This window comes from Myodes glareolus, chromosome 6, assembly GCF_982192425.1.
Source record: "Myodes glareolus chromosome 6, mMyoGla1.1, whole genome shotgun sequence".
NCBI lineage: Eukaryota > Metazoa > Chordata > Mammalia > Rodentia > Cricetidae > Myodes > Myodes glareolus.
The window spans coordinates 904722-929577 of record NC_142031.1 but is presented as its reverse complement, the minus strand read 5'-3'; the positions used below and the strand labels follow the sequence as shown (position 1 = coordinate 929577).

Below are 24856 nucleotides of genomic sequence, written 5' to 3'. Positions count from 1 at the left end.
TGCGGCCAGATCCACCCGCAGCTGTAGCCGAGCAGAGGCCAGCAGGAAGGGTTGAGAACTAAAGACCCTGGGCTAAACCGCGCTGTGATGCTGTGCGCGTGCAATTGTGGGGACGAAGCCGTCCTGCCCCAGTCCCCACGGAAAGATTCCCTTCTAGAATCCCGGTTCCCGCGGTAGCAGCATCGCAATCTCTTCCGGACCGACCGCTTCCGAGTCCGCCCAGGCCGCGGAGCCGAGTGGGTAACGAGCAGCCCCACCCGAGGCCACTTCCGGCGTCAGCGGCTGACGCGATACAGAGGAACAGGCCGTGCGGCCAATGGGGACGAGGCGGCGCTGACGCACAGCCAATGGGCGGAGGCTGAGGCGGGACGGCCGGTCTGGTCGCGAGGAGCCGCCCTCCGGGAAGGACCCGAAAAAGAATCGGCGGCACAAAATGGCGACGGCGGCGGCCGGGGCTTCGGTGCTGGCGGCCCCCGCGTTGGCGGCCGGGTCTTCCGGCTCGGGGGGAGCCACCCCAGGGTCGCAGGGGGTGCTGATCGGTGACAGGCTCTACTCGGGCGTGCTCATCACCCTGGAGAACTGCCTGCTGCCCGACGACAAGCTGCGCTTCACGCCGTCCATGTCGAGCGGTCTCGATAGCGACACGGAGACCGGCCTCCGCGTGGTGGGCTGCGAGCTCATCCAGGCAGCCGGCATCCTGCTCCGCCTGCCGCAGGTAAGGGCGCGGCCGCGAGCGTGGTGGGTAACCGTCCGCCGTCGGTCGAGAGTGCCGGCCCGGCCTTTGTTGTCGGCTTGGCCCTCGTCCCGGACCCTTCCCGAGGTCGGAGCCCGACCCGCACCGCAGTCTTAACGTAATCCCGAGTCCGTGCCTCCGACCTGGCCGCTGACCGGCTCCGAGTGCGGCCCGTGCCCGGGCTTCCCCTCCCCCACGCCCTCGGGCCAAGGCCCTTTTACAAACCCCAGGACCGCCCCGCGAGACAGAAGTGCTCTGGGGAAGTGGAATCTGTCCTGTGGGTATTTGTCCTGGGGGAACTACACTGGACACTTCAGATGGGACAGGTTTGAGTTCTGCATTCAAAAGTGATGGAATCTTCTCCATCCCTAGGTGGCCATGGCTACAGGGCAGGTGTTGTTTCAGCGGTTCTTTTACACGAAGTCCTTCGTGAAACATTCCATGGAGGTAGGCTTCTCTCTGTTTTATCAGAGAAATGGATTGGGAGGAAACCTAGCTTGTTGTGCCCACTTACTTAGTGAACTGAATACTGTCCTACAAACTTTATACCGTTCTCCCTGGAGGCTGTCTCTGTACCTTCTGTTTGCTCCTAATAGTTTTTAACGCCCCGGAAGGTCCTCAGGTTGGGGAAAAACACCCGTGTCCCAATGTACGTTTCAGCATGTGTCCATGGCTTGTGTTCACCTGGCTTCCAAAATAGAAGAGGCTCCAAGACGAATCAGGGATGTCATCAATGTATTCCATCGCCTTCGGCATCTCAGAGAGAAAAAGTAAGTCCTTTCTAGAGCTGTCAAATGTCTGTCTGTTACACTCATTTGTTCCTGAGCGCCCCATACTATCGGGGGCAGTGGTGGGGGAGCACAGTGATAGGATAACTGGCTGTTCTAGCCCTGCTCACCACAACCCTGTTGTCCTGTCTGCTCTGTGGTTCTTTACTCAGAACCACCAAGCCCCAGACCAGTGGATCTCACCCTCCGAGCTGACAGTGTCTAAGCTGGTGATTCTTCGTTAAGGGAGCTGTCCCAGCATTGTGCTGTGTTTGTCAGCATTCCTGGCCTCCTTGCCAGAAACCGGTTATATCCTTCCTAAGTTCTAGCAGAACTGCCCCTTGGGATGGTCTTTTTTGATATCTGACCTTGCCGTGTAGCTGTAAATGGCCTGGAAATGTAGGTGCGGCTGGGTTCTCCTCTCAGCAATTCTTCCCAGTCTCCCCTTATGTTCAGATTACATGAGCATGCTTGTCTCCAAGTACTGCTTTTTAAAGCACCCATGGGGAACTGGCCATGGTGGTGCACACCTTTAATCCTGGCACTCAGGAGGCAGAGGCAGGATGATGTCTTGAGTTTGAGGTCAGCCTGGTCTACAGAACTGGTTGCAAGACAGTCTGGGCTACACAGAGAAACCCTGTCTAGAAAAACAACAAACAAAACCCAGCCCACCCTTGGAACAAATCCTGGTGAGTAAGAGTTGGAAATAGAATCAGAAGTTCACGGTCTGTTGTCAGCTACATAATGAATTTAAATCCAGCCTGGAATATGTAAGACCTTATCACAAAAGAACACAAAACATAAGAAGATCCTGTCTCAAAAATAGGTAGAACCCAAAAGCAGTAGTAAGATGGCTCAGTAGGTTCTTGTCACCAAGCCCGACAACCTGAATTCAGCTCTGAGATCAGCATGGTAGGAGAGAATTGACTTCCACAAGTTGTTTGTTCTCCACAGGCACAACCCATAAACCAAACAAACAGTATAAATTTTAAAGAATATATACACAGGGTTGATGAGATGCTTTGGTGGGTAAATGAGCCTGCTGCCAAGCCTGAGGACCAGGATTTGATGCCCAGGTCCCACATGGTAGATGTAGAGGGAGGCAACTGTATGAAATTAAGGGGAGGGAGGGAGGGAGGGAGGGAGGGAGGGAGGAGGGGAAGGAAGGAAGGAAGGAAGGAGGGAGGGAGGGAAGAAAGAAAGAAAGAAAGAAAGAAAGAAAGAAAGAAAGAAAGAAAGAATCTAAAGCAAGCAAGCAAGCAAGCAAGCAAGCAAGCATCCCCACAAAGCACTGGAAACCATTGTCCCCAGTTGTGGACCATACCCCAGACTTCCTGTTCTTGTTCACAGAAGCCCTTTAGTTTTTGTTTCATTCTGCTGTTTTCTAAACCAGAGTCTTTTTTTATTTTAAATATTTATTTATTATGTATACAGTATTTTGTCTGTGTGTATGCCTACAGGCCAGAAGAGGGCACCAGACCTCATTACAGATGGTTGTGAGCCACCATGTGGTTGTCGGGAATTGCAATACTCTTAACCACTGAGCCATCTCTCCAGCCCTAAACCAGAGTCTTACTGTGTAGCCTTAGTTGGCTTGGCCAGACCAGGCTGGCCTCGCTCAGGTGGCCTGTCTCTGTCCCCAGAGTGCTGGGATTAGGGAAATGTACCACCATGCCCAGCTTAACAGAAACCCTTTAAAACACAACCTGGTCTCTTTTGTTTTTTGCTTGGTTTGGTTTGGTTTGAGTTTTTGAGACAGGGTTTCTCTGTAGACCTGACTGGTCTCAACTCTCAGAGATCCACCTGTCTCTGTGATCACAGGCATACACCGCCACATCCAGCTACAATCTGGTCTCTTTTTCAATAGTCTGTCATCTATATCTGCAGCTTTCTCACTCAAGAGTTCAACCAGCCTTGAATTGAAATTCTTGGGATGCAGGGAGTGGAATTAGTGTCGGTGCTGAACTTGTATAGACTTTATTGTCACTATTCCTTAGAACAGTACTGTGACTATATGTGTATAGCATTTCTATTGTACTAGGTAGCATTAAGTACCCAAGTGATTTGAAACATGTGGAGACTGTAAGTGCTGTGGGGATATACCATTTTGTATAAGAAACTTGAGCATTCATAGGTATTAGAGTAGGTGAAAGTAGTCATGGAACCAGCTCCAGTGTATACTGAGGGGCGACTTTATTGTGCTTTATTGGTTCTGTAATTTCCTATCCAACCAGAAAGGTTGATCTTTTTTCTTGAATCTGACGTGGTATATAGCCCTTGTGCAGAGATCCTGAGATCCTCCACCATATTCAAGAGGTGTGTTGAAATACTAGAATACTATTTATGTGTAGAGGCAAGGGGCAGGTTAGTAATAAAGTGTATGTAGGGTCTTTCTATCTGGTGAACAAAAAATAAAGAATATATAGGTTAGAATTGAGGTTGGAGGACTGTTGTGCGACTTTGCTGAAGTGAATCTATAGACTTCCGGTACTGTAGTGGTTATCACTTGGTGGAATCTGGAAGAATTTTGCTTTGTCTTTGCAGGAAACCTGTGCCTCTAGTGCTGGATCAAGAGTATGTTAATTTAAAAAACCAGATTATAAAGGCAGAGAGACGCGTTCTCAAGGAGCTGGGCTTCTGTGTCCATGTGAAGCATCCTCACAAGGTAGGTTTGGCTTGGCACCTGCAGCCACCTAAGCCATGCTTCAGCTGACTTCCTCTGTGTGCTCCACACCCAACATTCTTATATGGATTCTAGGGATTGTGAGGCAGGCGCTTTACTGATTGAGCTTTCTCCTTCACCCTTAAGAGCTAACTTTTAAAAGTTACTTTGGAGGATCTGGAGAGATGGCGCCAGCGATTAAGAGCACTCTGCTCTTCCAGGGTCCTGAGTTCAATTCCCAGCAACCACATGGCTCACAACCATCTGTAATGAGATCTGGTGCCTTCTGATATGCAGATGGAATACTGTATACATAATAATAAATACATCTTTTTTTAAAAAAGTTACTTTAGAAATAGCTTTAATATCTCCTTTGGAAGAACAGAAGAATTCTGAATTCTTTTATTTCAAAATGAACCAAGTAGTCTATAATATGTGCTCAGAAATGAGTTTATTAGAATGTCTCATGAGTGTCTTATCTAGTGTAGCTAAACTGAAACTTGAAAGCCTCAGGCTTAGCTGAGTGCAGTAGAGCACACTGTAATTTTGGCACTTGGGTAGCAAAAGTTCATGTTTACTTCTCTGGCCTTGTCATCTGCTCTTGCTTATTTGAGTTTCTGACATTAGATTCTTGATAAATTCTCAACTAAATATTTTAAGTGTTTTTCTTAATGTGTTTAATGTATTTTCATGTTTTGTGCAAGTTGGCTACTGGGGTACAGGGATGTGTAGTGCAGGCAAATCTCACTGGTGGAAAGGTATTGTCAGCAAGAATGAAAATGAGCCGCATGGAAAACAATGCCACAGGTGCAGATTGGTCTTCACATATGCACTCTGCCCAACTATAAAAGCACGTAGCAAGCACATCCCAAAAATTGAGCTGTCTGCTGGACATCACCAGGAGCTCCCTGGGGTATAGCTTGAGGTTCTTTTGCTGCATGGACACCAAGATCTGAGTTCCGTGCTCTCCAAGTTTTTGTTAATAACTGACTGACCCATATCTTCCAGATAATCGTTATGTACCTTCAGGTGTTAGAGTGTGAGCGTAATCAACACCTGGTCCAGACTGCATGGTGAGTTGATTTTCCTTGTTTTATGAGACCAGCAAGGGCAGTTCAGGAATGTATTACTTGAGGCACCTGGGCAGTGGGTTGTCATCCCATGACTTGGTTATGGTCTGGAATTGTCTCAGTGCCTCCCCCAAAATGACAGGGACAGACTTAACGGTAGGTGGCCCATCTACCCCTGCCCTTGTATTTCCAATGCTCCCACCCTGTGAGAGTAGTCAGTGAGCTTCCTTCTGGGGTTTGCCAACCACAGAATCAGTGGTATTGTTTCCAGGGAATTGAGGGAAGGGAAAGGCTTTTGATGCAGTCCCGGGTTGGTTTTAGCAGGCATATGCTAGAATGAAGCCTGAATGAAGTAACAGTTAGGTATTGGGGTATTTTCCCTACAGAATTAAGTCTATAGGGGTCATATTGCTGACTGAATTGTCTGGTGCTATGACATGCTTTATAGAGAACCTATTTTGACTTTTCTTTTCTGTACTCTTTCAATCAAAGGGTAGCCTCTGAGGGTAAGTGACTAAGACTTCTCCTCTGCTGTCCAAGCGCTTTGGTGCAGGGACAGCGGCCGTCTTCAGCCAATCCAGTGCAGGCTCTCCACCGAAGGCTGGCTCTAGACTGGTGGTATGCGTACCTGATAGTATAGTCATGGCCGACTGCTGCTTGTGGTTCTCTGACGATTGTGCTTCTTGTTAATCCTGTCGTGCTTGGTAATTGTATCAATTAGAGTTGATAATTGTCTTGACTTGAATTTTGTTCTTTTAAAACTGCTGTACCTGTACAATAAAGATGCAATACCTTTTAAAAAAAAAAAAAAATATGTACAGAAAGCGGTAAAAACTGAAGTGACAAATTGGCATGGTGGAAATTCAGGCTGTTACTGAATCTTGTCATTATTTCTCCTAAGTCCTACAGTTGCTCTTTTCAGCAGCTTAAGTAGGATTTATTCCAGTAAAGGTATGCATCTTTAAGTTAAACTGTTGTAATTTATTTCTAATGTAGCATTAAGTTTACATTAAACATTTAAAGGATTTCATTTGTTTTTAGAACTTAAAATAATGGGTTAATATATTTGAATACTAAAAATTTCTTATCAGTAATAAAGTTATTTGTGATATTTGTTAATGTTTATGCTGTTTAGCCACAGAATGGCTCCTGAGAGATGGATAGTGCAGCTATCTTTCTGACTTCTGATGTGTAGAGTTAATGCTTCCAGGGCCAGCTGTAGAATTTATTGTTTAAAATGTCAGAATGGATTTGAATGTTACTTTCTCTAAGGTTTTAGGACAAAGGTACTGGGTGGGGCAGTTAAATCTCATGATTTAACCTGGCGTTAGGGTATGCTGTACCATTATTGGATATGTTGGGCAGTGTATAATATAACCTCTTCACATGTTTTCTCATTGTTTTTGCAATGTTGATAAAGCTAGTATACCATTTTGTTATAATCTATAAATTTTAAAGGAATATATAAAGAAAATGTAAAAAACTAGCCAATTTTTAAAGAACTTTAACTTTTCTAGAAATGTGAAGTTTTGTACTTACATGTATTTTATAAAGTATTAGAGCATTTTTAAGTGTACTTTGTTGCCACTTTTAGTGTTTTGTTGCTTTTGTCTGATTTTTATGAATGTTCATTTTAAGACTCCTTGTTGAAATGGGACAGTTTGGAAACGTTCTTTGATAAAGACCGAGAAGAGGATTCCCTTGGGTGTTGACCTCCTCTGCATGATGTGCCCATGCATCTGAACTGCACCCAAGGGCCTTTCCCTCTTCCAAGTGGACTCCCTCACTGGAGCTGTGGCTCAGTCATCTGGAGAAGGACCGGGCCACAAGTGCTGCCTGAAGAAAAGGAACACAGGACAGCTTGTCTCGCTGTTTCGAGGCTCATGCTCAGCCTGCTCATTTGAGTTTGCATGTTTCTCTGCACTATGGATTTTGAACATTTAGATTTCTTTAATCAACTACATTTTAACTACCAAGTAGCATTTTCTTTCTAAGCATTGTGCTTTGCATGATAGCAGGCCAGATATAGAAGGAAAAGTAAAGTTAAAGTCGGTTCTCGTTCATAGCAACACGTATTGTTTGACATTCAGCCAGCTTTTTTCCCCATTGATTTCTTTCTTTCATGTATTCAGAATGCCCCAGATATCTCTGGAGATTTCCAGAGTACCCAGCTCAGCCCTAGTGCAGAATCCTTAGGAATATCAACCTTTGGTGGCAGGTGGTGGCACAGTGCCCACAGCACTACAGTCTTCTGGTCTTGTTTTCAGGAACTACATGAATGACAGCCTTCGCACAGATGTCTTCGTGCGGTTCCAGCCTGAGAGCATTGCTTGTGCCTGTATCTACCTCGCTGCCCGGACACTGGAGGTAAGTATGCAGCTCTCTGGGTTTTACTCTAGACTCTAGAACTTTCTCCAGCCTCTGGTAAATGTTAATGTGTTTGTCAAACTAGGTTCATTTGCAGCAGGGTTTCTTGGTAAACTGGCTGACCATTTCAGGTGTTACCCTTGGAACCTTGTTGGCCTTGACAAGATTTTGATGAGGGTGGTAGTAGTGGTTTTGGGTTTTTTTGTTTGTTTGTGTGTGTGTTTGTTTGGTTTTGTTTTTTTTGTTTTTGTTTTTTGAGATAGGGCTGTCTTCAAACTAATAGAGTTCCATTCTCTGCTCCTGAGTGGTAGGATTAAAGGTGTGGGTATGCACCACCATACCTGTCCTTGGAGTTCTTAAGGGTAGCAAGTGACATGATAACTTCTGTGTTCACAGATCCCTTTACCCAATCGTCCGCATTGGTTTCTTTTGTTTGGAGCATCTGAAGAAGAAATTCAAGAAATCTGCTTTAAAATCCTGCAGCTTTATACACGGAAAAAGGTTCCTCTGTGTTTTTGTATGGATTAATTGCTTGTGTTTAGCCAGAAGCATTTGGTTCTGAATGGATGGATGATTCTGCCTTTTCAGGTTGATTTGACACACCTAGAAAATGAGGTGGAGAAGAGAAAGCATGCTATCGAAGAGGCCAAGGCACGAGCGAGGGGGCTACTACCAGGAAGTGCTCCAGTTCCGGAGAGTGCTGCAGGGTTCTCACCTGCCTCCAAACTCGGTGAGTGTTGAGAATTTATTCCTCACAAGGAGCGGTTTGTAACCTGAATTTTGGTTTGGGGATATATGGCATTACCTGTGATATATCTCCTTGAGTTGATTGCAGCTTATCTCAGCAGTACTCTGGCACTGGAATCCCTAGCAATCTGTTAGTGATCCTTAAAATAAGTCAGAGTGGCCCCAAGGATTGTTTTCTAGTAACAGATATGTCCGGAAAGTGGTGGCACACACCTTCAATCCCAGCACTCAGGAGACAGAGCCAGCCTGATTTACAGAGCGAGTTCCAGGACAGGCTCCAAAACTATAAATAGAGACCCTGTCTAAAAGAACCAAAAGTAAAATAAAAAGAAAGAAATGTGGACAGCCTTTCTGAAATGCTGTTTGTTTGTTTGTTTTTAATTCGTTTTTCTTTTTTTTTAACCATATCTACCAAATTGGCTTGTTCTCTCTCTCTCTCTCTCACACACACACACACACAGTTTCTCTATAACAGCTCTGACTGTCCAGCTGTTCTGAAACAAACTTTGTGGACCAGGCTGCCCTATCTCCTGAGTACTAGGATTAAAGGCATGCCCCACCCAGCTAAATTTTTAAATTTAGAGTTTATGATTATATTGTTAGAACAAAGAATATGGTACTCATTCCCTGGTCCCTGGGCAAAATAGGTCTGAACAGAGGGCCTAACTGTGTCTTGTGTGTGTATTTTCATTCTGGGCTCCAGGGTAGTTAGTTAGTTACAAATGGTCTTGTCTTGCTTTGCCTAGTATATTTATTTTGACTTTTGTGTTTCGAGATAGGATTTTTTAATATAGCTTTGGAGCCTATCCTGAAACTAGTCTAGTATATTTCTTTTTTTTTTCTCTTTTTCTTCCTTCCTTCCTTCCTTCCTTCCTTCCTTCCTTCCTTCCTTCCTTTCTTTCTTTCTTTCTTTCTTTCTTTCTGTTTTCTCTGTGTAACAGTGCTAGCTATCTTGGAACTAGCTCTTATAGACCAGGTTGGCCTTGAACTCACAGAGATCTGCCTTCCAAGGGCTGGGATTTAAGGTGTGCACCACTACTACTACCTGGCTCTAGTATATTTCTTATTGAAGAAATTTCTCATTATGGTTTTAATTTCTTGTTAGGTTCAGTAGAATCCCCCAAAGAAGGTAAAGGAAACAAGTCTTCCCCTCTCTCTGTGAAGAACGTCAAACGGAAAGTGGAGGGCTCAAAGAAAGCCAAGGCAGACAGCCCTGTGAATGGGTAAGATGCTCGTGTCTGCCTAAGTAGACATTGGAGGCTAAAGATATTGCAGGTCTCTAACTACTGTGCTCCTATGTGCAGCTTGCCCAAGGGGCACGAGAGTCGCAGTCAAAGCAGGAGCCGTGAACAGAGCTACTCAAGATCCCCGTCCAGGTCTGCTTCTCCGAAGAGAAGGTGTGTGCCTGGGGCTTACCCATGAGACTCTAACCTGGTGTTTTCTTAGGGTGGTAGGAGGGCACATATAGATGTCTCTTGCAATAATGTAGACACTGGCTCTTATTATTATTATTATTATTACTTTGTTAGAGGCAGGGTTTCTTTTCTGTGTAACCCTAGCTGTCCTGGAACTTGCTCTGTAAAGCAGACTGCCTCCCAAGTTTGGGCATTACAGGAGTGTGCCATCACACCCAGTGGGACAGGTGCTCCTAACCTGATGTGGTTCTTCTGTCTCTGAATTTAAGATTCTTTGTGGCCAAGTGGTAGTGGTACATGCCTTTAATCCCAGCCTTTGGGAGAAAGAGGCAGTCACATACGTGAGTTTGAGGCCAACTTGGTCTACAGAGTGGTCTGCAAGACAAGATAGCCAGGGTACACAGAGAAAGCCTGTTTCAAAAAATGAAACAAAACAAAATGAGCCCCTTTGCCAGCTCCTCTGCTTTGTTTGGGCTTGGCTAGGATAGGGGCTACATCATAGCATGTTTTTCTCTTCACAGGAAAAGTGATAGTGGCTCTACCTCAGGTGGGTCCAAGTCACAGAGTCGTTCTCGGAGCCGCAGTGACTCTCCTCCAAGGCAGGTACACCGTGGTGTTCCCTACAAAGGCTCAGAAGTGAGGACCTCCCGGAAATCAAAGGACTGCAAGTACCTCACCCAGAAGCCACACAAGTCTCGTAGCCGGAGCTCCTCTCGTTCTCGAAGCCGGTCACGAGAGCGGACAGACAATTCCGGAAAATACAAAAAGAAAAGTCATTACTATAGAGATCAAAGACGGGAGCGCTCAAGGTCATATGAGCGCACAGGCCATCGCTATGAGCGGGACCACCATGGACACGGCAGACATCGGAGGTGAGATGGATTTCCTGGTGGCTGCCCTTGGTCCCTCCCTGTTGGGCACACCTTGGCTTCAGTGGCCTTTGTAGCATGATGTTTTTTGGAAGTGTTTTCAATTGGACCTTGAGGTGAATTTAACTGGACAGCGAGCAGGTGCCCTTCAGGCTGGCCTGGGGAGTGCTGCACATCTGTCCCAGTTGAAGGTGCACCCAGCTGCAGATCTTCAGGTAACTGGATGATCAAACAGCAAAGGCACTCGTCCCCATTGGCGTGGCTTGGTGCTATTGATGAGCTGTCGCTTCACTCCTAAACCGATACTCAATTACGTAAAGCCAAGAAAGATGATTTTTCACATGTTTGCCTATATTAGGTTATACTTGTGTACATATTTTCCAGTGTTTCACAATGAGAAAATGGCCTTAATAGCCCCCTTATTCTCTATTCGCGTTGTAAATAAACATGTGCTTAATACAAGTGAAAGCTACATATGAAAACTCAGAATTTGAATTCTGTTAGCTTAACACTTGTATAGAGAATTCTGATTTTTAAAATGTGAAGGTATTTAGGTCTGTGTTGAAAGTCATATATTTTTATCTGTGCAATGCTGAGTGCAGGCCACCAGCTCTAGAGAAATTTTATGAGGTTGAATAAACAATTCTCAGGACACTTGGGATGTAAGACTGTGGGCTGTTATTCTGCTTGTTTTCTTATATGCAGGCCTGGGGTGGCTGTGGACTCAGGAGTGGTGGGAGTGTGTGTGCAGCTGTGCACTGCCAGCTTAGCTGTTCTAGGGAAAATGTGACTGTATGTCCCTGATCTTTGCTCCCAGTTCTCATTAAAGGATTGGATTTTGTATTAAGTTCCGTGCCTTCCTGAAACCATCTGCCCTTAGAGATGAAAGGCTGTGTTCTGGAGTGTACCAGGAGGGGAGATATGACATCAGTGTACAGCTGAAGGGCTTCAGGCTAGGGTCATGGTGTATCATAGCTTACAGTTTGTGTTTAGGTACAGGGACAAACAAGAATAGGTATCTTGGGTTCAGAGCTGAGATCTGAACCTCTATGGACAGTGGGACAGGTAAGATGAGCAGGCCTATTTATTGTTTGGATGAATATTGTCTATCAAAATATACTGGCTCTTGCCAGGGGTCACTTCCTTAGACTAGCTCCTAGAGACAAGTATGGGCCTGTTCCACATAGACTACTCTACCCTCAGCCAGAACTTCAGTCCATCCTGGTAGCCTGCATATACTTTGTCTGAGTAGCATTGTTGGCTAATCAAATCCTGCTCAGGCCAGCTTCCTGGTTCCCTGTCACTTCACAAGTAGCATGTGGGTCAACTCTACTGCAGTGGCTCCCAGGTCATGGTGACCATTGAGACCAGTACAAGTTCAGCAAGGTATTTGTGGGCCCTTGGCAAGAGGAAACAGTTTATCCTGGTAGCCCCTATCTGAGGGTGGTATGATCAACCCTTCCCTCCCTCTAAGGCAGTGATTCTCAACCTCTTGGTTGCGACCCCTTGGGGTGAAATGACCCTTTCACAGGGGTCACCCAAGACCATTGGAGTAGCAATAAAAATAGTTTTGATTGGTATTGGGGGTCACCATAATGTGAGAAATTGTATTAAAGGGAATTTAGGAAGCATTAAGAAGGTTAAGAATCACTGCTCTAAGGGAATCCATGTGACATAGGGTACAGAAACCACTGTTTGCCTTGTTCATATACTCTTCATCAAGAATCCTGTGGTTTGTGACTGAGAGATGGCTCAGTTGTTAAGAGCACTGACTGTTCTTCCAAAGGTCCTGAGTTCAATTCCCAGCAACCACAAACGTCTGTAATGAGATCTGGTGCCCTCTTCTGGCCTGCAGACATATGTGCAGGCAAAGCACTATATACATAATAAATAAATAAATCTTAAAAGAGTATTTTATTTTATTTTTTTAGTTGTAAACTGATTGGCCCATTATTCTTATCTATGTTAGCCATGTGGCTCAGTGCCTTATTCACCAGGACAGGTCACATCTTGCTTCTTCTATGTCTGGACAGGACTGGGGAGGACCCAGAATTCTCCTGTTCTCATTGACCCGCCTCTACTTAAAAGAGTTAAAAAAAAAAAAAAAGTCCTGTGGTTCAGGCACAGTGATGCTGTTGTGCAGAGTGGTCACTTTATTTGATGCAGAAGACACTATACAGCTTTTTCATCATGTATAATATTTGAGTAACATTTAGATCTTACATAATAGTAAGAAAAACCACATAATAGTATGTTTTGTTTTAGAATATTTCCCTTAAGTTTAATTAAGAAGGGGTTTCTAGGGCTGGAGAGGTGGCTCAGAGGTTAAGAGCACTAGCTATTCTTCCAGAGGTCATGAGTTCAATTTCCAGCAACCACATGGTACCTCCCAGGTACCTATAAATAAGATCTGGTGCCCTCTTCTGGCATACAGGCATTCAGAACGCTGTATGCATAAGAAATAAATAAATCTTTTTTTTTTAAAGGGGGGGGGTTCTAGCCTGACAGTGGTGGCACATGCCTTTAGTCCCAGCACTTAGGAGACAGAGACAGGCAGATCTCTGTGAGTTTGAGGCCAGCCTGATCTACAGAGCTAATTCCAAGACAGTCGAGGCTAAAAAAAAAAAAAAAAACCCTATCTTAGCTGGGCAGTGGTGGTACACACCTTTAATCCCAGCACTCAGGAGGCAGAGGCAGGTGGATCTCTGTGAGTTCGAGGCCAGCCTGGTCTACTAGAGCTAGTTCCAGGACAGACTCCAAAGCTACAGAGAAACCCTGTCTCTAAACCCCCCACCCCCCCCAAAAAAAAAACCTATCTTGAACCCTGTCCTTACCCACCAAAAAAAGATATAGGCTGAGGCTTCTGCGCCCCATACTAGGGCTCGTTTTTTTGGTTTGTTTTACTTTTTAATTTTTCTAATTTAACTTTATGTGCTTTGATGTGGAATTCCCCTCTGTATGCTGTGAATGTGTTTTATTACCATTGGTTAATAAAAAAAAAAAAAAAGTACTTTGGCCTATGGCAGGGCAGAATGTAGCCAGGCTGGAAAAGATATATAAAGAGAAGGCAGAGTTGGTGATGCTCCACCCACTGGAAACTTACCAGTAGGCCACAGCCTCGTGGTGATACACAGATTTATAGAAATGGATTCATTTAAGATGTAAGAGTTAGTTGATAAGAAGCCTGAGCTAATAGGCCAAACAGTATAGTTTCTGTGTGACTATTTGGGTCTGGGTGTTCAGGAAACAAATGAGCAGTCTCTGACTACAGTGCTTTGATATATTGCCATGGGTACCGGGTACCCTAGAACTTGAGTTACAGATACTTGTGAGCTGCCATATGGGTTCTGGGAATCGAACCTGGATCCTCTGGAAGAGCAGTCAGTGCTCTTAACCGCTGTAATACAGGCAGGCCTACTGTGGGCCTGCCTTTGGCCACATTCTTAAATCTCCTCTGTCCTCTAAAAGAAAACAAACACATACACCCTCCCTCAAAATATTCTATTAGTGATTTTTCTTTTAGACAGGGTTTTGCTTCGTGGACCAAGCTGACCTAGAACTTAGAGATCACCTTCCTCTGCTTGCTAAGTGCTAGCATTGAAGGCACACTGTGATCCACCTGATCTGGGTATTGGGAACAAACTAAAATCCTATAGAAGAGTCAGAGGTGCTCTTAACTTCAATACCACCAGTGCTTTTTCTTCAGGTTTTTGTGAAGAATTGATCTTTGTAGTTCCAGTTGGCTCATCCCAGCAGTACAGTCTTACAGATATGTACCCATATTTCAGTGCCACCATGACCGAGCAGCTGTCCTACTCTGACCTGGCCCCTTCTGTTTTGGCCTGGGACCTGGTGAGGCATAGGGATCTTAAAAGTCTGGCATTTCTCGCCTCGCTGAAGACCAGAGTATTTTTGTTTTGTTTTGTTTTGTTTTGAGACATGGTTTCTCTGTAACTTTAGTGCCTGTCCTGTAGACCAGGCTGGCCTCAAACTCACAGCGATCCACCTGCCTCTGCCTCCCGAGTGCTTGGACCTGCCGCCATCACCACTATTAAAGGCCAGTTTTATAAGCGGAGACTGCTTGTTCGTTTCCCAGACCCGAATAATCACACAGAAACTATATTACAATGCTGTTTAGCGTGTTAGCTCAGGCTTCTTATTAACTAACTGTTACATCTAACATCTTACAATCTTACCCCGTTTCTATATATTTCACCACTAGGCTTGTGGTTTTGCTATGTCTTGCTTCTTGGCGGCTCCTTGACTCCGCCTACTCTCTAGATCTCTTCCAGCCTGGCTATATCCTGCCCCGCCATAGGCCAGTACAGCTTTATTCATTAACCAGTAAGAGCAACACATATACAGAAGGCCATCTGACATTGGACTAGTTCCTGGGCTTGGGGAAGGAGGATGGTCGGATTGATCTTGCCCTTTCACCTATTGGTTCCTGACCCCTAGGAGGCACTGTCCTTATCTGGATTGTTCTCAACATGATCACCTCTCTAATGGATCCTTTGTTAGGTCTTCCATTTTCATCTAATTAGATAGAGTGCAGAAGATAAACGACCCTTAGAGGCGTGGATGCACCAAGATGAAGGTTGGAGTCTAGAGGGCACCATATTGCCTTTTGTGGCTAAACCCAGGCAGGGAAGAAGCTGTGACCTGAAGATACTCTTGATGTTCATAAACCTTTGTGTTTGGGTTAGTGCAGCATATGGCTCCGTGGGTTAAGTGCTTGCCACACAAGCCTGAGAACCTGAATCAGATCCCTGGAATCCACATAGAGATGGAAGAAGAGAGCGGACTCGACAAAGTTATCCTCTGACCTTTACATGTGCGCTGTGTGCCTCCTCTCCCTCAACACCATCAGACATGACTAAACCTTCCTATCTCAGGCATCGCCTCGTGACCTCAGTTACGGAGCTGGGACTAGAACCTGCCTTTTCTGTCTTCATTGGTTATGCTCCTACCACTGTTAGCTAGGTTAGTACCTGGGGAAGACACACTTGGCCACTTCTTGCTAATATTACCCAGAAATGCCCTCATGCAAAGCATAAGCAGTTCCTCAAATGAAGGAGTTCTTGAGTCTTTTTTTTTTTTAAAGATTTATTTATTATGTATACAACATTCCATCCATGTATGCTTGCATGACAGAAGAGGGCGCCATATCTCATTATAGATGGCTGTGAGCCACCATGTGGTTGTTGGGAATTGAACTCAGGACCTCTGGAAGAGCAGTCAGTGCTCTCCAGCCCCCGAGTTCTTGAGTCTTACACAGGCCTTTCCTAAAGTGGGTGCCCCTGTCCATCAGGGCCAACCAGCCTTTCTGGGTGAGGAAGCAGCACCCATATTCCACAGAGGCTGCTTTAGGTTTTTGGGTAAAAAGTAAACGTGTGAGCTAACAGGAAGCAGAGGCAGGCGGAGCTCTGTGAGGTCAGCCCCGTCTACAGAGCGAGTTCCAGGACAACCAGGGGTCTGTTACACAGAGAAACCCCCAGTCCGATCTACAGAGCGAGTTCAAGGACAACCAGGGGTCTGTTACACAGAGAAACCCTGTCTGGAAAAATAACAATGTGTGAGAGCCCTACCCTCCCCCCAAAACCAAAGTACACTATTGGTGCTTGTTTGGTTTAGGAATGGCCCATATAGGATTTAGGACCTCACTTGAGATTGGTGGGGAGAAGTGGTTGTCAAATTAAAGGGATGAGGCAGTATGTTCAGAACAGCACCAAACCCTGCGAGCATCATCTGACCCCCACCCATCATATGCCACAGGGCTGTTCCTAAACCATCTCCAGCCCTAACAGCAGCTCCAAACGCTTTCGTCGCTGCCTTTCCTTACGTCAATTCTGCGGTCCTGCCTGCCAGGGGAGACGAAGCAACAAAAACACTGCTAGAAGTCACGCGTGCGCAGAGAACACCGTAGGGGGATTGCGGACGGATGTGGGGTTGGGTGCCTTTCTTGCCCTTTCTTGCCCGGAACTGACGTGCTGCTGGCGAACTGGGGCGGAGGGATTGCTTGCTTGGAGCGCCCGGAAAACATGTCGACGCCGAGTCGGGCGCCAGAGGGCGCCGGGTTGGATCGCGCTGGGGCGGAACCCGTCCCCAGTTTACGCACCGGAAGTCCTTACGGTCCATGGCACTATGGTCGGCAGTAACTTCCGGGGTTGGGTCTGCGGGTCGGAAGTTTGAAAGAGCTGCAGAGATGGGAGCCCGCGGGTAGCTGCTGCCCTTGGTGTGTTCGGTGCGTTCGTCGGTTCCATCCCGCGCTGTGGGTTCGGGTGCCCGAGCATAAGCAGTGGGGTGAACGGCTTGCGGGGATCAAGTTGGTGCAGATAAGTAGACAGGAATTTAGCCAAGAGCGGCGTTGGAAGATGCCTCATTGCTAATCAGGGGCATCCAGGGTGGTGGGGTCTGTGAAGCATGCTGCCTGGCCGGTCGGCGGCGGCTGAGGGCACAGGCACAGCCCCCCGCCTCCGCTTGACCTCAGCCGGTACCTGTGTTCTAGCTCTGAGCATCTGTGGCCTGGCCTCCCCTCACCATGTTCCTTGCGCGCCTGACTTCACGGCTGGTCAGGGCTGTTCCCTGGGCAGGTAAGAGGCCCCGTGGACACGGAGTCCACGCCTGGGTTGGGGATGAGAATCAGAGCAGCCCAGCTTGCCCTCAGCAGTCTTAACTTGCTGGAAACAGGATCCTGTCCAGACTTTCCCTGCGAACTTCGGAGTAATATGAGGGGTACATCATAGCTTTAGACTGGAGTAAGGGCCAGGTTTCCCCTGTTTGGGGGTACATGTTACCCGAGCCTGGGTAGTAGTAGTGCTCTAATATGGTGTGGTCTCACCAGTAGCGACTGTTGTTTCCCCCAGGTTTCCGTCGTTCCTGGCCTAATTCCGGGGTGACCAGCAGCCATGCTTTTCGACCCCTTTACAGTTTGCAGTTTGCAAGCTTAACTCGGGTCGCCTCCCTTCCTTGTAAGGGGGCTCAGTTGGAGCTTGAGGAGTTCCTGGTCCCCAGGAGGATGTCCATCAGCCCGCTAGAGAGCTGGCTGACTGCCAGATACCTGTTGCCCAAACTGGATGTTGGGGTCCCAATGACTGTGGTTCCCTCCCGATTCCACAAGTGTCCCCCCAGCCAGGAGGAGGAAGAACCCAAGCAGGGCGTCAGGGACGCCACTCCAATGCAGTGCAAAAATGTACTGAAGATCCGAAGACGGAAGATGAACCACCACAAGTACCGTAAGCTGATCAAGAGGACACGGTTTCAGCGGCGTAAAGTCCGGGAGGGACGTCTGAAAAGGAAGCAGGTGAATATGGCCCCTCCCGTGGACCTTGATTGGCAGTGTTTAAGAGTGTCTGGCTTTACTGATAATGTGTCGATTTCCCCCCTCTGCCCTCGCAGATCAAGTTTGAGAAAGAGTTGAAGCGCATCTGGCTAAAGGCAGGCCTGAAGGAAGCCCCTGAGAGCTGGCAGACCCCAAAGATCTACATGAAGAATAAATGAGTCTGGAGTTCCATCCCTCTGGCCCTCTGGCTGCTGCTGACCCGTTATAATAAACGTTGGAAGGACTCTATCTATCGATCGTCAGAGTTAACCAATCTAGGGTAGATGATACTGAAAGCCAAATGTCCGTTGGTATTGAATGCCTAACACATGTGAATCAGTGAAAAGGTTTCCAAAAGTCATGGTCTCAAAAGGGCATTGCGGGCTCTGCTGAAAGATTGAAAGTGATTGGACAGAGTGCTAAAATCCTCTAATGTAGCTGTTTTACTAGTGACCATAAGGGGGCAGTAGTCAGACTCTTGGCATCCCATAGACCCTGACGGAAGATCAGAGCAGCTGGCTAAAAGCTTCTTTCAGGATTCCAGCTGTGATAGTCTTCCTGAATCTGGCCGCCTGTGGGGTTTGGAAGAGGGGTGCTAGGACCAGGGCCACCAAGATTGAGCCTTGGTGAAGGGGAACATGCCCTCTTTGAGCCAGTTCTGGCCAAATCAAACCCTGCAGCTCCCTGCCTTCTGCTGGCAATTTTGGCTATCCACAGCTGCTCCTGGTATTTCCTTCCAGCCCTGCCCAAGGGCTGCCCTGTGGCTCACCCCACACTTCCTTTTAGAGGAGAAATGGGGTTTTGATTTGCTGTCTAAAGCTAAGCTTCCAGATCTTAGCAGAGAGGCCTGTAAGGAAGGAAACCCAGGTAGTTCAGTTACCTTGCTAGCTCCCACCCAATATGTCAGTCAGTAAAGAAGTGGCCCTGGGCTACTTCACCTCATGGTTTCTACAGAATAATGACTTTTTGGTTGGGGTGTGTGTGTGTGTTGATAAAAGGTGTCTCTCTAATGGCTGTCCTAGGACTCACTAGGCCAGGCTGGCCTCAAATTCAGAGATCCATCTGATTCTGGCTCCTGAGTACTGAGGTTAAAGCCATGCAGCACCATGCTTGGCCCAAGGGCAGTGGTTCACCACCACCACCACCACCACAGGGTTTCTCCGTGTAACAGCCCTAGCTGTCCTGGAACTAGCTCTTGTAGACCAGACTGACCTCGAACTCACAGAGATCCACCTGCCTCTGCCTCCCAAGTGCTTAAAAGCAGGCACCACCACTGCCAAGCTGGGCAGTGGTTCTTAATATTGCCTGAATCATATCTGGAGATGTTTTTGGTTGTTAGAATGGGGATTAGAGACAATTATTGCTGGACTCCTATAAGACAGGAATACCCTACAGCACAATCCCACACAGAATCAGTGCTGAGGATGGTTTCTTGTTGCCTATCCTGGTGTCAATGTGTGAGTCAGCCCTGTCCAATCTCCACCATGCCCATGGTTTGAAAGACTTTATCCATTCAAGATCTCAGCAGACAGTTTGAGGGTTATAATTTTATCTTTGCAGCTCCTCCAAGGCCACAAGTGGTCATCCTTTCCTGTAAGGCCTCCTCCCTGCCTTCTGCCTTTTGAAATGCATAGCCCTTTCTGATAGCCCTGTCTGGGAAGATGCTGTGAAAGAAGGCCTGTGATTTGGTTCTGCTCCTAACTGATCTACCTGGTCCCTCCTAACATAGTCAGGGTTTATATTCCGGCCAGGTCAGGGTTGCTAAGGGTAGTCTTTAACCTATGATGGGTATCCTATCCTTTGTGCCAAGACTAAAAGCTAATAGCTACCTCAGGGTGGCCTTTTGTGACTTTACCCCCCAACACATGCCTGCACAGTGAGTATATTTGAGTACCTAATGTGCCTCCTAACCAGTAAATGTGCAGGGTCTCCACATACATAAATTCCTAGCTCTGCTAAGGGACTTTGGTCAGGGCACTGCCAACTCAGACGCTCCAATGTGCAACAGCGAACAGTTGTTTGAAGCAAGTCTGACCTTCCCGTGGGTTTTACTTCCCACTGTCAGGGAAGTGACTGGCTAGGACAATATGTTCTATATAGAGTAGAACCTAGGAGGAGGATGGTCCCATTGAGTTAGTCCATGGCTTGGGCTGTTCTGGCGAGGACAGGGATTAGGGATGGAAGGTGAGAAAATAGACCTTTGTCTCATACTTAGGTTGCTGGCTGTAGCAAGCTTTCTCAGACTACCAGCCCTCAAATGACATGGAGACTCATTATTAGTTATGAATGGTCAGCCTTATGCTTGTCCCACTAGCTCATAATTTAACCTGTTTTTCTTCATCTGTTTTTCCTCGGGTCTTTTACCTTTCATTCTATATGTTCTATTTCCCTGCTTCCTCCATGGCTGGCTGGCATCTGGTATTGTAGATGGAAGTTTCTGTCCTGCCCAGTACCTCAACCATTCAGTTCCAAATAAGCACACAGAGGCTTATATTAATTATAAACAGTTTGGCCTATTGCTCAGACTTATTACTAACTAGCTCTTACAACTTAAATTAACCCATAATTCTTAATTATGTTTAGCCATATTGCTTGGTACTTTTCTCAGCAAGGCATTCTCATCTTGCTTCCCCTACATCTGGCTGACAACTGTATCTCTGCCTTTTCTTTCCCCAGAATTCTAGTCTGGTAGCCCTGCTTATAATTCCTGCCTGGCTACTGACCAATCACCATTTTATTAAACCAATGTGAGTGACAAATCTTTACAAGTATACAAGAGCAATATCCCAACGCATGACATCTCCCCCTTTTTCTTCCTCCCTGCCCCCAGCCTAGATTCCTCCTTCTTATACTCTCCGCCTGCCAGCCCAGCTACCCCACTACCTTCTAGCTATTGGCTGTTCAGCTTTTTATTATATCAGTCAGGTGCCTTAGGCAGGCAAGGTGAAATAGCAACACATCTTTACATAGTTAAACAAATGCAACATAGACAAAAACAATATATAGTTAAAGTAATATTCCAAATTCCACAGCAGTTGCCTGAGTTTTTTTTTTCCCCTCCAATCTACTTTCCCTAGCAGAACTGATCAGTCCTAAGTGAGTCTGAGGTCAAGAATCCTAGGGAGGAGTGGGTCTTATAAACTGTCAGCTTGGGGTTTGGAGGATCAATACTGATTCTTAGCATTGCAAACTCTAGTACAGGCTGAAGGTGTGGATCAGTTGGTAGGTGCTTGCCACACACACACAAAACCCTGGATCTGAGACTCAGTTCTCCAAGGGATGGAGTTCAGTGTCCAGTGTGATGATACAGACCTTTAATCCCAGCACTCAGAGACAGATCTCTGAGTTCCAGGACGGCCTGGTCTACAGAGCCAGTTCCAGGACAACCAGATCTGCACAGAGAAGCCATGTCTCAAAAAAACCAAACTGAAACAAAACAAAACAAAAAAGGAAGTTCAAGGCCAAACTGTGCTTAGAAGAGACCCTATCTTTTTTTGGCTTTGTTTTTTGAGATAGGGTTTTATCCCAGGCTGGCCTTGAACCCACAGAGATCTACCTGCCTCTGCTTTCCATGTGCTATTATTAAAGGTTTGTGCCACCACATGATGAGTTCCAGCCAAGACTACATAGAGAGACTCTGTCTCAACAACAACAAAGATTTGGGACCGGGCATTGTGGCACATAATTGTAATCCAGCACTCGGTAGGCAGAGGCAGGAGAATCACCTGAAATTCAAGACTATCCCGGTCTATATAGCAAAGGCCAGGCCAGTCAATGTCACATAGCATAGCAAGACCCCGTCTCAGAGTCTCAGAGAGGGCGGGCGGCAGAGAGATGGACAACTTAGTGACTAAAATGCTTGCCATACAAGCCTAATGACTTGAATCTGATCACTGGAACTTACCCATGGTGGAAAAAAACAGTTCCCAAATGTCCTCCATTTTAAAATTGATGGGTTGTGGCCAGCAAGACAGCTCACAAGGTGAAGGTGCTTATCACCAAACCTGAAAATCTGAGTTCCATTCCCAGACCCCACAGTTCTCTCTGATCACATGTACATTGTGACATGTGTAACATGACATAGACATCACCGCATACACACAAATAAAATCAATTGATGGATGGTGGGGTGTCGGTATTCAGGTGCTTTTGGAACATGTTTGAAGCCCTGGGCTCAATCTGTAATGCCAAGAAAATAACTTGCCATGTAGTCCAGGCTGCCCTCCAGCTCACAAAGATCTTTGCCTCAGACTCCCAAATGCTAGGCTTGTGTCACCATGCCTGGATTTTTGCTTTTTGTTTGCAACTTTGGCTGCTTTGTCACCCACTATGCGAACCAGTCTGGATTTGCCTGCTGTGTGCGGGGACTAAATGTGTATGAGGGGCTGGAGAGATGGCTTGGCAGTTTAGAAGAACACTTGCTGCTCTTCCAGAGGACCTCAGTTCAATTCCCAGCACCCACATGGTGCCTCACAACTGTCTGTAATTCCAATTCCAGGAGATCTGCCACCCTCTTGTGGCCTCAACAGGTACCAGGCATACATGGGATGCACATACATCCATGCAGAAAAAAACGCCCATGTAAATAAACATTTTTAAAACAACTGATGATTCAGTGTGGATATATATTTCGCAGCAGGAGGCAGTGGAAGCATAGTTGCGTGCACTCGATGCTGGCGCACCATCCGCTGGCCTCATTGACTTACAGGGCAGACGACACTAAGGCAGAAACTACTGGATAGTAGGGTCTGTCTTAACTGGTGGAACCTTTGGTCTTTTTTTTTTTCAAATATTTATTTATTTATTATATATACAGCATTCCTCCCATGTATGCCTGCAGGCCAGAAGAGGGCACCACACCTTATTACAGATGGTTGTGAGCCACCATGTGGTTGCTGGGAATTGAACTCTGGACCTTTGGAAGAGCAGGCAATGCTCTTACCCTCTGAGCCATCTCTCCAGCACACCTTTGGTCTTGAGGATAAATAACAGCCTCTCATTCAGGCAGGCACAGTTTCACACACCTTTAGTCCCAGCACTTGGGAGGCAGAGACAGATGGATCTCTGTGAGTTTGAAGCCAGCCTGGTCTACAAAGTGATCTACGAGGACAGCCAGCACTGTCACACAGAAAAAAACCCGTCTCAAAAAACAAGAGGCTGGAGAGATGACACGGAGGTTAAGAGCACTGGCTGCTCTTCCAGAGGTCCTGAGTTCAAGTCCCAGCACCCACACTGTGGCTCACAACCATCTGTAATGAGATCTGGTGCCCTGCATACCTAAACCTTGTATGTATAATAAGTAAGTCTTTTAAAAAATAATTAAAACAAAACAAAATAACAACAAAGAAGTATAGGGTGTCTGTTAAATAACATTTCTATGTTTTGTTTTGTTTTGTTTTTCTAGTCCCAGGGTCTTACTGTGTCGGTTCTCTCTCAGTGGTTTCTGGATCTCTCCAGGATAACAGAGCCCTAGTAACTGACATTCCCTCCCAAAGACATAACCAGGCCTTTGGAATAGGGTTCACAGAGCACTCTGCCTGTGGCGTACGAAGCACAATGGGACAAACCCTCTGGACCCTAGGAGAACCAACAGACGTGCAAGTGACTATTTCTAGAAAGTGGGTCAGAACTCAGAACACATTCCAAGGGCGCAGTTTGTGGTGAACTGCCTACTGTGATGTGCAGGGGCTTGGTTTCAACTGCTTCGCAGAAATCTCCCTCACCAGGCTGAGGGTAGAATGGTGGTTGTTATGGTCTGGAGTGGACCAGGACCATATATATCCCCCACCTCTTGGACTTGAAGGTCCACACAGATTCTAGCAAGATCCAGATGGACTTCTGGCCCAGCAGTTGAGAAACTAGGGGCTGTGAAAAACAGCAAATCACTCTTTATGAAATGAACACTGCTACCATGGAGTTGTGTTGGTCCCTCACTGCTGTGCAGGAAGTCACATCTATTACCTCATAGTTCCATGGTCTAGCCCTGCTCAAAAGTCTCAAAAGCCTGATGTCAGAGTATCTCCAAAGACTGGTGACCCATTTCTAAACCTCCTGCAGGATCTGCTTCCTCCACGCAGTAGGGTTGAAGACATTTTGTCTTGGCTGCAGTCTAGGACTATCTCAGCTCCCAAAGGCCGCCCTTAGACTTTGCCCACCCCGTGGGACTTTTTTTTTATTATAGCTTTGGGGCTTGTCCTGGAACTTGTTCTGCAGAACAGGCTGACCTCGGACTCATAAGAGATTTGCCTGTCTCTGCCTCTCAAGCACTGGGATTAAAGGCATGTGCCACCACTGCCCGGCCCAGTGGGATTCTTAATTCTAGGGAGCTGCTCCCCTGGATTGGAGGGACTAGCTCTTTGCATCTGCTCTGGTAGAGGCTTTATCACTAGAGCAGGGACATTCATTTTTTTCTTCAGTTTTTGGAGACAGAGTTTCTCTGTGTAGCTTTGGAGCCTGTCCTGGAACTTGCTCAAATTCTCAGAGATCGACCTGCCTCTGCCTCCCAAGTGCTGGGATTAAAGGTGTGCGCCACCACCGCCCAGAGGGACATTCTTTCACTTTTTAATGTTATGCAGCCCAATCTAGTGTGCTTGTGACTGTGCTGCTCACACTCACACTTACACAGAGGCCTCCATGGTGCAGACACCAAGCGGCTGTAGTCTTGGGAATTCTTGGAATTTTATTCACTGTGAGGACTTGATAGGGACTGTTTTCTCCATTTCTTGTCTGTCGGAGGCAGCTCTAAACCACTTCAGTAATTTCGTGTGCCATCAGGCCAACCTCTAGCCAGATGGCCAAGACCTGTTTTTGTTACATTTATTTTAATTAAAACAGGTTCTTATTGATGGTGATCCTCCTGCCTCAGCCTTTTTTTTAAAAGATTTATTTATTTATTATGTATACAG

General features: G+C 46.5%; 2 protein-coding genes across 6 annotated transcripts; both read left to right on the top strand.

Moving 5' to 3' along the window:
* Positions 1-391: 391 nt before the first annotated feature.
* On the top strand, positions 392-11477 carry Ccnl2 (cyclin L2). 4 transcript variants are annotated; one of them, XM_048417178.3, is made up of 11 exons: positions 399-715; positions 1106-1180; positions 1394-1503; positions 4045-4165; positions 5171-5235; positions 7500-7599; positions 7996-8100; positions 8188-8329; positions 9452-9569; positions 9651-9743; positions 10283-11477. In XM_048417178.3, exons 1-11 carry the CDS (start codon positions 434-436, stop codon positions 10635-10637), a joined length of 1566 nt encoding a protein of 521 aa, XP_048273135.1. In that variant the 5' UTR covers positions 399-433; the 3' UTR covers positions 10638-11477. The 4 variants fall into 4 exon arrangements, 3 of the variants coding, with proteins under 3 accessions (XP_048273159.1, XP_048273135.1, XP_048273152.1); XR_015002126.2 differs by lacking the exons at positions 7996-8100; positions 8188-8329; positions 9452-9569; positions 9651-9743; positions 10283-11477 and adding an exon at positions 5725-5850 and having other exon boundaries at positions 392-715; XM_048417195.2 differs by lacking the exons at positions 399-715; positions 1106-1180; positions 1394-1503; positions 4045-4165; positions 5171-5235 and adding an exon at positions 5724-5850.
* A 5242-nt stretch (positions 11478-16719) lies between these two features.
* On the top strand, positions 16720-18200 carry Aurkaip1 (aurora kinase A interacting protein 1). Of its 2 annotated transcripts, none has more exons than XM_048417227.2 (4): positions 16720-16874; positions 17139-17223; positions 17497-17933; positions 18029-18200. In XM_048417227.2, exons 2-4 carry the CDS (start codon positions 17172-17174, stop codon positions 18128-18130), a joined length of 591 nt encoding a protein of 196 aa, XP_048273184.1. In that variant the 5' UTR covers positions 16720-16874; positions 17139-17171; the 3' UTR covers positions 18131-18200. The 2 variants fall into 2 exon arrangements, with proteins under 2 accessions (XP_048273184.1, XP_085546329.1); XM_085690203.2 differs by having other exon boundaries at positions 16796-16865.
* The last annotated feature ends 6656 nt before the right edge of the window (positions 18201-24856 follow it).